The following is a 13082-nucleotide window of genomic DNA, read 5'->3' on the forward strand; positions in this document are numbered from 1 at the left end:
CTAAAGAGCGGGTTGTCAAAGCCACCAATTATCACCAGTTTTGACCAAGACAAACAAGTTGGTTTAGTATTGATTCCTGTTGCTGTTTTGATCGGTCAAAGCCACTTATGACCAGCAGATTTGACAACCCACGCTTAATAAATCTAACACTAAGAATACTATAGTTGCTTCAAATCAAATACTGCACAATAAATACAGAAGAAATTTAATCTGCAGTGTCCAAACCGTTAAAGAACACAGCTGGAAATTACATTTTCAAATCTACCTGAAGATCTATTAAGAGATAGAGGGAAAAGAATTCAAAGAGCTAAAAAGTAATAATTACAAAATGTGCTCATTTGAGAAACAAACTCACTAATTGTCTTGGGAGCAACCAGAGATGATAATTTTATTTTGCAGACAACAATAATGCAAGTTGCACGTTCAGTTTGCCAGATGATCGCTGTATCACTATACAATGTCATTGGTATCATAATCCTAACACATGCTCTGTTCAGGGTGCTCTCCAAGCCCTAGACTTTTGAAGCCATTGTACCAGATCTTCCATCACTGAGATCCAGGAAGATAGAAACAGCAGCCTGCAAGTTTATAACTCTGCAAATACCTTGTGACTGTGTAGTCATGCTGTCAGAATGATGATCTGGCTTCATAGTCCACCAACAAGTGCAAGTAAAGCTTGACTTTACCTACAAGAATGACCTTTTATATTGTCAGGTTATTGTTTCATGCCAGCCACTAACATGTGGAGGCATTCACTCCATTATTTATAGTACAGGTCACCTATTAACCCTCCATAAATTTTATTTCCAGGGTAAAGTAAAACATATTCACCAAACTCAGCGTTGAGTTTCATAGCATCTTAGGCTGTTAGTACAGATGAGTGACCTTTTCAGAATCGTTCTTCGAAATATTTGCCTTGTTCTGCATTTGGTACCAAATTTCATAAATTTGCCTCCATCATGCCCTTTTGGGCACATATCCCCCATATATAGTAGGCTCTACATTTCCACTGCTCCTGCGCAGCTCTATGGGGTACGGGTGAAATAACAGCGATGATGCTGGCTGCGATGTGCCATACAGGAATGGCGCATAGCGGTCTTCATGTTTAATTGATCTTTAATTGATCTTGATATATATCACAATTTGTGAGCAATTCATATTTTTTCTGTCCATCTGTAAATTTCACTCAGACAGCTTCATTTAGGGAATGATAATTCCCGCACTTGCTTTTCTTAAATCATTTCATGACTGTTAAACACAGCATCTAAAGTTTGTTGCTAAACACAGAGAATATTCTGATAGCCGTTCATCTCCAGCATTTAACAGCTGTAATGTATTTGTGTTGGTATTAGTCAGCTGTTATACATTAATACAGTCACTCAGATCTTCGTTTAGGCTGTACTGAATAACTTCTTCAAGTTCTTGATCTAGCTGCTCTGAAGAGAATAGGTTTAGTGCCTAACACTGGCTATATGTACATGTTTTTTTGTTTTTTTCTCAACAACCTTTTGATGGTTTTGCTTTTTTAAGTTGATTTTATCTTCACAAACATTTAAAATGGTGGAAATTGGTTTATTTACTGGTGTTCGAGACAGACAGGCCAACTAGACAGAAACATTTCTCTTATGGGAGTTTCCAAATCCCCAATGACTTTGCATAATTGCAATTCTGTTTATGACTAGTAGAAACAGCGAGCGTCAAGTACACACTCAGAAGGCTGAATATCAGCTAATCTGAGACTGATGCAGCGTCTTTGTTGCGTAGTCGTTTTGATCTGCGAAGCCCCCGGTGGGCATCTCAATACAAATGCTGGCGGCGGCGATGACATTTGCATACTTTCACACAGCAGCGATGACGTCATTAGTGTACATCCCAAATCAGGCCCAATGTCTCACGCATTACCGTCATGACAGAAGTTTATTTACTTAAGTAAATTGCCTCATTTTTGAAAGCTCTTTAAATAAATGGTGGTCACTGATGAATGATTAGTCTAGATTATCTAAATTTGCTAAATTATCAATTTCTTTAGTAAAAATATTTAATATATTATTCAATTAACGCTATAGCAAATATTGTGCTGAAAGAAAACATTGAGTTTCACCTAATAGATGAATGTAGTAAAGTGTGTAAAGTAGTAACGTTGCCAAAGATTGCTAGTGTACGGGGTGAATTCTTTAAGATTCATTTTTGGTTGATTTGGTGTTTTTCTATGATTTAGGAGTGCTTTTACACATCAGAGATTTACTAAAGCCCAATTCGATGGAAAATCACAGGTGAAACACAACTTTACACTTCAATACACGTACAATACACAAACATCGTATGGTGGACATTGCCAAGAATAGAAATAATGGATTTACTATGAATCGTTTTAGTCAAATCGATCAAAATCATAGAAAAATAAATAGTGTAGAGGATGGATTCTATATTTTATATTTATACCATGGGTGCCAATTATTGAAGATGAGACTCCAATAATATTTGCTTACTATACTTATATATTATAAATATTGATAAGGTTCAATTAACATATGTTTTATCACACATATATATATATTTGCAAACATATGCAGCTCTCATACGTATTAATTATTATTTATGATTCCAGTGAGTTCAGACATGAAGTTCAAGCTCTGATTTCTGATATTTATTTACAGGCAAATCAAATTATACAGAATGAGATATACACAGTAGTGAGATATTTACTAGTATATTTATGCTTCCTAAGACATAAAACTTAACAAACAATTAACAAACTTTAGACAATTAATAATAGCACAGATTATATACTTGCAAGTATTATTAGTTACCGTACTTCCTCCTGCACAAACTTTATGTTCTTCTGGACTCTGTGTTACATTGTGCTGACCTCTCTCCAGACTGAGCTCCTATACTCACCATACCTGACCACTCTTACATCTCTGTTCTCCTTCAACTTCTCTCTAACTTGTACTTCCAGTGCTGTCTTTTATCCCAAAATCTGTCAATACAATTGTGCCATGTCCCATTTTGTCCAATGTGGCAGATAATTACGGGTTTCCCTAAAACCAGATTCTGAAGTCTTGTAAAATTGTCAGCTGGACCAAGTTGGCTATTTCTGCTCAAACAACCATGGTGTCATAAAATGTGGAATTTCTATTCATTAATATTCCTTTGTGTTTGATGTGTAAATATATCTGTTAAAATATCTGTAAATATAGCAGCTACATTGCCCCTATTGTCATTGCCCCTGGCTTGGACAATGAATGAACTGGTTTTATGATTGCCCCCTGTCTGTTACACTATGATTCTGATCTTAATCATATGCATACAGTGTCTGTTGGTCTAAGCAACCTGTTTCTTAACAATTACTAAACCTTACAATTAAAGCATATATCTACATACCTGTTACTAAACATTTAACTTATACAGTATATTCAAACCTATTTAATCTATTTCTCACTTTAAATATATATATATATATATATATATATATATATATATATATATCTACAATAACCATTAGTGACATTTTGATTTAAACAATTTCCTTTTAATCCTAATATTCCAAAATTATGAATAATGACCTAAATATCTAAATGTCAACAGTTGGCCCCTTGAGGCCATGAGAAATTAATTTGATTGGCCACACATTAATGTAACATAATTATTCCCATTACATTTTTAAATATTTCTTCAAACCATACTTTTCCTTCCCTAATCATTATTTTAAAGTTAAACCATAAAGATAACAGTAATAACCATTGTGATGGTTGCATATATTTTTAAAGTCTTTAACATAGCTAAACTTCTCTATTTACCCTATTGTAATTAAATATGACCATTACTGCGGTTTTATTCAGTATTCATGAGGAAAATATTTGATCAGTCATTTAAAATACCATAGCAAAGCTTGATTGTAGATACAATATCCTGTTCTTTATCTGTGCTGATGTCTTTAAGATACATCTTCTGTCCTGTGCCAACAACAATTTTGCTCCTGTTTGGACTGTCATCTGTGTGTCTTGCATGCCATTGGAGACGCGTTACCTTTGCAATATGAGGCAGTAGAATTCTTTGAGGAAGCTGCCATTTTGCTTGCTGCGCAGAGGGCTGTGTACTTTGAGTGCTGTGGTCTTTATTCATTATTTCCTCTTCACCACAATGCTGTAACACTAAGTACCTTCAGTGTCACCTCGATAATACAGTCTTTCGCAGATGTGCATTGTGCGTCCTTTACGATTATCCAATGATGCAGTTATGACAATTGTCCATATAATAGTCTTTTATAAGGTTTTGTTGTTTAATAGAAAGCAGATATATATATGAAACAAAGGGGGTCATTCAGACCCGCTCGCGAGCGGCAGTACGCTCGCAAGCGGGTCGATGTTCCCCACTGCGCATGCGCACGACGGAGAGAGCTCCGTCGTGCGCATGCGCGAGACCCGAGGAGCGACGGGCTTTCCATCGCTCCGGGTCTCGCACCAAAGGGGGCGTGCTGTCGATGTTGATTGACAGCACGCCCCCTTTGGTGGGCGTGCCGGGGGCGTGCCTGCCAGACGGAGGCGTTCCCATGGGAACGCCTACCGTCTGAAGCCGGCCCCACTGACATCACTAGTGATGTCAGTGGGAGTGATTTTGGCTCTGATAGAGCCAAAATCATCGCGACCATCATCATGGACACTCGCATAAGTTGTGGGTGGTAACCCACAGCTATGCGAGCGTCCATGAGCACGCTCCTAAAACAGGTAGGAGGGCCCTGATTCAGAGCGAGCGCTCTGGTCAGAGCGTTCAGCTCTGAATCAGGCCCAAAGTCTCTTCTCCTTTCTTGGTTGTAAATAATCCATCCCAATTTTCTTTGGCCAATGGCATTCCAAATGACTGGGGTAGATAATGTCTACCATGTTGTATTTTATTCTATATAATTTTCCTAACTGAATAAACTTCCATACCGTAAGGTCACCTTCTTTCCATGTTCCTATATAGGATCTATTTTATAACTTAAAACTAAAATAAGGTGTGACTACTTTTATTCTTGTTTATTTTAAAACTAAAATAACCCTACACCAGAAAAACCCTATTCAATGGGTTTCTATATTTAACCTACAATAAGATTAGCAATACTATTTGGAATGCTTTGATGTGTTTATCATAACATCCTATCAATACAATAAATGACTATACATATATGCTTATAACAGGCATTAAATATCCTGGCTTTCAGATATGCGTAACCCCATTCAGCATTATGCAATATACCGCAATGTGCATATAATTACAGTTACCCTTTTTGTGCTAAAATTAAATTCTCTTAGATTCCATGCGGTCTGTATTAAGAGAATAATAACTTCTCCCAATTAATAAATTTGTCCCAATGGGGTATACCATCTTCATTAGATACTTAATTTATGTTTGAAGCCTTTAAGACAGAAGCATAAATATCCTACTGTGTAATACAAAATAAAACAAAATAACCTATTTACAAAGTATGTTCTAATATAAAATGTACATCGGACATGTATACTGGCATGTGATTTCAAAGGTATATGTAAAAATAAAACAATTTTGTATAATTGCAGTGATGAAATGTTGGTGTGTACATGTATGAGTTGAAAACAATTTGACATAGACAATTTCAAACGATTGTAGTGATGAAAGGGTTAACGGAAACTTCCCCTTCCTGGAACTGAAAACTGCTTTTGGGATTTGTCCATGTGTCAGTATTTATGGCAGGTATCGACTGCTGTCCTAATGATCTTCTGTTGTGTCGCCAATCACCGACATTATGGGTTCTGCAGCGAAGCTGAATTTGTAAACTAAAATTCAAACAAACAAAGAAATACAATGAATATAATGGCTATTTACAAAGCGATTTAGCATTGCTTGCTATGCGTTCTGTTCTGTCTCCTTCATGTTATATGAAGTACAGAATTTACATATCTGGGTCTTTAGTATGCAAATAATAACAACAACTGTTTCTGGCCTATGCAGAACTTTTTTCTCTGCAATATTGTATGTTATCGACAACACAAATTGAGCTGCAGGTTGGATTCAATCAAGGAATAAAGGATTATTTTACCATGTGGGATTTCTAACTCTTAATTTCAATCCCCATGGTGGTTGCATTTAATCTAAAAGGTAAGCCACGTAAAGAGGTGATACTACCGTATTTCCTTGTGGACATACTCTCCCTTGTGGATTAGTCAGGATCCAGCCATTCTCCAATCGTGTTTTTTTCGTGTCAGTGGGACTCCTTAGCCATGACAAATTTTGGATGTCCTGGAAAATATTCTCATGCGGGGAAAAACTTGTTAGACTGGGCCATATATCATTTGATGGTTCCAGGGCTTTGTCCACAACTGCAATAAAATGGTTGTGGCCCCAGGGCACAAAAATATTTTTCCCCTGGTGATTCTGTTTGTCATTTTGTGTGGTATTTTCAGAATGACACTCTGCATTTTGTCTCTCTGAGAGACTGCAAAGATTTGCTCTACCACTAGATGGCTCTGAGTTCTGTGTGGGGTTTACATAGGAATTGGAGCTGTGTGTCTGACTAGATGTCTGCACTTCTGAATTAATTTCATAGTTCAGCTCTGTCAACATGTTTGTGGCTGAACTCATTTCAGGGATCTGCACTTTAGAAAATGTATCTACCCCTGTGTGCACTTCTTTGCTCTTGTCTGTGTTTAAGACTGTCTGTTCCATTTTTCCTAATGGTGCAACTAGTAATTCTTCCATCACATTGGGGCTTGTGAGTGTGTATTCCGTAGAATCACTCTCCTTCTCATAATCTGAGCTCCATTGATCACTCACTTCAGCAATAATTGTATAGGAGACATTTGACATTGCTCCTACCTTCTTTACATCAATTTGCTCTTTTTGGGTTAATACATCCTGCACCATGATTCTCTCTTTCTCAATTACAGGAACCTGATTGATTATATTAATACTGACTTCAGTAGACTCTGTGTACAAACTCTCAAATAAATCTACAATATTCTCTTTTGTAGTTTTGGGTGCTTCTATAATCTCTTCCTCAGAGGTCTTGACAGTTTGAGTACAAACTAACAGGCTTTTTGCTTCCAAATTTTTCTGTGTATTTCTCTTCCCTTTGCCCTTGAGGCATTGTAACAATGAATGCATCTTTGCATTAACAGTCAGGCATACTTTATAAAGACTTGAGCCTGATTTCTCATTACATTTCTGTTTAGCCTCTTTGGCTGAATTAGCACTTCGGTGCATTTTACTATATGCCACAATAATTTTGTGCATATTAGAATTAGCATTAATTTTACAATGCTATATTTATTTATTCCCTTTGTTTTATACATATGTCCTACCCATAAGATTGCCGGTGTCTTAATGGTTACTCTAATATATGGTAAGTACTTTCATTTATTTGGGAATATTCAATTTCAATATTTTTAATAATTTTAAGCGTGATATCCTCTCTCATCTGTTCGCTAGCCTGATGAGTTAAACTCTAATATCCACTAATAAAATATTTATTTTAGGCCTTTATAAATTCTTTTCTAGTCATTACAACTTATTCCAAAGTGATCTTGGTTTTATCAGCAGGGTTACCGCCCATTATGCTGCTCCTAATAAATATATTGTATTTAGATAAACAGAATATTCCATGTCTGGTGCCAAATATTGATAAGGTATCATATACTTTTATAACCAGCTCTATTTCACTAATACATCTATTCTAGGTATACAAAATACAAGATAAGATAAACACAATGATAATAAGTCTTATAATTATTTATGCTTAAATATATCCCCACTGTGATTCTGCAAATTTGGTAGCTAGCTTACAGCATGTGCTACTGCTTAATATAAATATTACAGTCAGACAAATACAGATACTGGAATCTAACACGTCCCTTCGTGGTCGCCAATTTGTAGAGGATGATTTCTATATTTATACCATGGGTGCCAATTATTGAAGATGAGACTCCAATAATATTTGCTTACTATATTTATATATTATAAATATAGATAAAGTTCAATTAACATATGTTTTATCACATATATATATATATTTGCAAACATATGCAGCTCTCATACATATTCATTATTATTTATGATTCCAGTGAGTTCAGACGTGAAGTTCAAGCTCTGATTTTTGATATTTATTTACAGGCAAATCAAATTATACAGAATGAGATATACACAGTAGTGAGATATTTACTAGCATATTTATGCTTCCTAAGACATAAAACTTAACAAACAATTAACAAACTTTAGACAATTAATAATAACACAGATTATATACTTGCAAGTATTATTAGTTACCGTACTTCCTCCTGCACAAACTTTATGTTCTTCTGGACTCTGTGTTACATTGTGCTGACCTCTCTCCAGACTGAGCTCCTATACTCACCATACCTGACCTCTCTTACATCTCCTCTGTTCTCCCTCTGTTCTCCTTCAACTTCTCTCTAACTTGTACTTCCAGTGCTGTCTTTTATCCCAAAATCTGTCAATACAATTGTGCCATGTCCCATTCTGTCCAATGTGGCAGATAATTACGGGTTTCCCTAAAACCAGGTTCTGAAGTCTTGTAAAAGTGTCAGCTGGACCAAGTTGGCTATTTCTGCTCAAACAACCATGGTGTCATAAAATGTGGAATTTCTATTCATTAATATTCCTTTGTGTTTGATATGTAAATATATCTGTTAAAATATCTGTAAATATAGCAGCTACATTGCCCCTATTGTCATTGCCCCTGGCTTGGACAATGAATGAACTGGTTTTATGATTGCCCCCTGTCTGTTACACTATGATTCTGATCTTAATTATATGCATACAGTGTCTGTTGGTCTAAGCAGTAAAAACCTGTTTCTTAACAATTACTAAACCTTACAATTAAAGCATATATCTACATACCTGTTACTAAACATTTAACTTATACAGTATATTCAAACCTATTTAATCTATTTCTCACTTTAAAAAAAAAATAAAAATATATATATATATCTACAATAACCATTAGTGACATTTTGATTGAAACAATTTCCTTTTAATTCTAATATTCCAAAATTATGAATAATTACCTAAATATCTAAATGTCAACAATAGACCTGCCTGTGATCAGCGTGTTTGTCTGAGGCACTTCACAGAGCAGTATAATCTGTGCAGTCTTTGTTGTTAATAGTGTAAATAAAGGGTAAATAAAAAAAAAAATTAAAACTGTGTGGGGTCCCCGTCCAAAAAATATAATCAGCCCCAGGCCTCTGAGCCTGGTCTGATACTGGAAAATCGGGGGGAAAAACCCTAATTTCCAGTAACCAGGACCAGGCTGAACTAGTCAGGGGGCTTATACCAGGGTTGCCTACCCTCCCGATTCGGCCGGGAGCCTCCCGATAAACGGGTGCAGCTCCCGGCCCCCCGGCCGCTGTTCCCCCCCGGCCCCCCCGGAATTACCTGTTAAACCCCCGCAGCGGGGGGGGCGGTGACGAGATTCACGCTGAATAGCATCATTTTGGCCCCGCCCCCTGCTTCACAATGCCATTATTATCGGCATTGTGTAGCGGGGGCGGGGCCAATATGACGCGATTGTGTAGCCCCGCCCCCGTCACGCCCACAAATCTCATCAGCCTGCTTGGCCACGCCCCATTCTTGCCGGCCACGCTCCCTGCTCCTTCCGGGAGGGAGCAGCCAGATAGTCGGCAAGTTTGGCTTATACTGTATTATAGCAGGGTATGCTGACACTTGTGGTTCACTTGGGCAGGCTTGTTGGGACCTGTAGTTCCACTGTAAAGAATTTTAAATCTATCTTTTACACTATTACCCCCGCAGCAACCACCTTCCAGGGGTGCGAGGAAGAGCCCTGGGCTGATCCTCTTTTTTTTTTTTTTTTTTAGGGTCCCCACATTCCAGTGATTTCCAGCCCTTGCCTATTCAGTGTGGGGCTGGATATACATTATGGCCCACTTACCCCATGTTTTGTGTCTCCCTGCTAAAATGTACTGCGAAATAGGAGGGACACTATGCCGGTCCCCCCCCTATTCCAGTACCAGACCGGGCTCAGAGGTACGGGGCTGGTAATGCTTTTAGTGGGGCACCACACACTTTAAAAAAAAAATATCTTAACCTTTTATTACAGCCTGTAAACACCAAAGCCTGCATAGATCATACTCTGCTGTGCAGTGAGTTGAATACGCTGCCGACTGAACGGATTCATGCTTTGATTTGTCAGCAGAGTCTATTGTAAACTGGGCAAGACAACTGATCTTGCACATGACAGGAATCGCTGACTATCACCATCTAATGTAAATAGACAGTCAATTACGCTGCTCAGTAAATTTGGGTTATTGATGGTAAAACGTTTCAGCGATGTCCAGCGATTACGTTTAAAAGTCAAACCGGTTCTTTATATTTACCCTTACTGTACGTACTGCATAGGCAAACGCAGGGGGGGTTTCCGGTTGCCTGGAAACCCCCCTCCCCAGCCCACACCATGACCACAATAGAAATAGTAATATAGAATTTTACTAGTGCTGCATGTGCTTCTCTGTATCACAAATTAAATAATTAACACCAGCCTGTGGATCTTTTAACATACATCTGTGCACCAACTAGGAGATCTGGAAAACATGCACTGTTAGGGATGCACTACTATAGACCATCAATATGGTTAATTATTAATACCATATAATAATACACTATCCAGTGCATAACGAGGCCAATATGTACATATATGCCCAGGGTAGTGCTGGGTTCTTCTGCTGCTCCCCCAGACTCCCGGACTTGCTCCAATGCTCTGGAATGGAGCCCACATCTGAAATAAAAACATTCAGCTCATATGTAATGGCTTACTGTGAACACTGGTCCTGTATATGCTGGAATTATCATGACACGCTATACACTTTGTATAACACATATTAAAGCTGGTTAAGTGCTAATTATACCCTCTTCATGGACTGGGCATACTCGCTCTAAAGTCAAGCATTTGGAAACCCCCCTCTAGAAATCCTGCGTTTGCCACTGCACTGCAACGCTCTTTGCATGAATGGACTCTGCATTAGGAAGCCAGAGCTGTACATAACTGTCATGTTCCTGCAGATATCTTTCTTTGTTTGGTATTTTTAATCTGATTAAAAACCTTGTGTATCAGGTATACAGAAGCAAGAAGTGGTGTGTAAAAGACTGGACGACAACTCCGTTGTGCAGAATAATTACTGTGATTTGGACAGCAAACCTCCTGAGAACCAGAGGGACTGTAATACAGAACTTTGTCCACCAGAGTAAGTATTGCAGCCTCTTGTTATTCTGTACGGACAATCATTACCAAAGACTGATGTGGGAACCAGTCAGATGGCAGCTTTATTGACAAACATGGGATAAGTATTTCCAGCAACACCTATAGAACAGAAGTATTAGAACATGCGCCCACACCAACAGATCATTTAAACAAATGTCCAAGACCTGTATGACACAAAGAGGTTGTAAATGTAATGCAGTTAAGCATTTATTCAGGCTTTGCTATTAATGTTAGAAAGCAATGTATTATTAAAGCATGTCCATCATGAAGTTTAAAAAAAATGGAATACAAGAGTGCCCTGTTTTACAGCATCCTGCTTTACGGCATGCCACTAATACTGTGGTATTCAATTATATATTTGTTTATAATGCTCGGCAAATGCTCCATTCTTTCTGTGTGTTTTTTTCTCCACCAGATGTGCTAAATGTACAGCTCCATTTACAGAATAGGGCAATTTTACACGGTCACAAGACTCATAAGGGGAGATGTATCGAGCCTTGGAGAGAGAAAAAGTGTAGAAGTTGCCTCACTGTCTTTGTAATAACAACAAAGCTGATACATCTCCCCTTTAGTGAGAAAGTATGTCTATAGAAAGCAATAATCCGCTGTATAGTATGATTACTTTCGCTTTACGGTGGGATCCCAGAACCTAACCAGCCACATATGTAGAGCCCTTCTGTAATTGTTGAGGTGAAATGCAACGGAATTAGGAATATATAAATTTTTTTTTTTACTTACTCCGTAAACCTTGAACGTTAAGTACTATGACAGAAGTCCAAAAATACCTGTGGGTGCTGTCATAGTTGTTTACTTTAATCTTTGAATGCATGCTTTTTATTTGTTAGTTACTGTAGGCTCATAGAGTCCAAAGAGTATGATAGAGAACCTTGCCTAAATAGTACAATAAATTCCTAAAATATACATTAAATTCTCCGTAATAGCATGTTTACCTGGAAGCGCATCCTCCATCTTCTAGTTTACTGACGGGTGGAAGATCACAGGTTTGGTAAAGTGTCCCGATATCATACCTAATTTACCTCATGCAGGCAATCGTATTGCGGTCTGAACCAGTATTCTGAGAATGCAGATTATCGGTTTACTAGGAATTAGTGAAATCCCTAAAAAAATTCAAAAAAATTAGCCTAGAAATGGTTACACATGATTGTAGATGACAGGTACTCTTTATATACACATATATAATAAAGCCCCTTAAGATTATACTAAGAAAATCCATGTTTGTGGAGATAGATTGTATCAGGAGGGGCAGAGTCCAATGCACACAAACAGGCCTCCTTGGGGTCCTACAGTAAAATGTGTTTTGTAGTACTAAGGAATTGACTTAAGTCTCAGAGAAGGTTTTGTTGTTAATTTAAGGATTTATTGTGGTCTCTGCTGGAGTGCTTCTGTCTGAAGCTGAAGGCTGTTTACATTTATACAGCTGAGGATTTTGACAGTCCCTGAACATGATAAATCTATCCAGCTAAACCGTATTCCTCTTTTTGCACATGTGAAGGATGAAGTGTCTCAAGAAAACATTTGGAATGATTTTATTGGAAGCAGCCTCTCTTGAACCTTAGTGGGACAAGGGCTTTCTTTAGCTACAGATGTGTCCCTCATACACTATTCCCGAAGTCACGGCAACAGCTCTTCTCGGTGCGCCAGGTCCCGTGCTAATTTACTTGTGCCCAGCATCTTTTCTTCATTGAATGCGCGTCTTAGTTGCAATAGGATGCAACACAACTGCTTCACGGGACTGCACTGAGTCATTTGATATATGGCACTTGTACATCTGTGGGGGAGTCTGAACTGTATACGTAATTCAACGTTGCTG

General features: G+C 37.9%; 1 protein-coding gene across 2 annotated transcripts in view; it reads left to right on the plus strand.

The window, feature by feature from the left end:
• ADAMTS6 (ADAM metallopeptidase with thrombospondin type 1 motif 6) overlaps positions 1 to 13082 on the plus strand; it is a 309424-nt gene that overhangs the window by 263211 nt on the left and 33131 nt on the right. For both annotated transcript variants that reach the window (XM_088444033.1, XM_088444034.1), the window contains exon 20: positions 11105 to 11234. In XM_088444033.1, coding sequence (XP_088300159.1) covers positions 11105 to 11234 — 130 coding nt within the window. The remainder of the gene's footprint in view (positions 1 to 11104; positions 11235 to 13082) is intronic.

Source organism: Taudactylus pleione, unplaced genomic scaffold, assembly GCF_031769625.1.
Source record: "Taudactylus pleione unplaced genomic scaffold, aTauple2 ptg000345l, whole genome shotgun sequence".
NCBI lineage: Eukaryota > Metazoa > Chordata > Amphibia > Anura > Myobatrachidae > Taudactylus > Taudactylus pleione.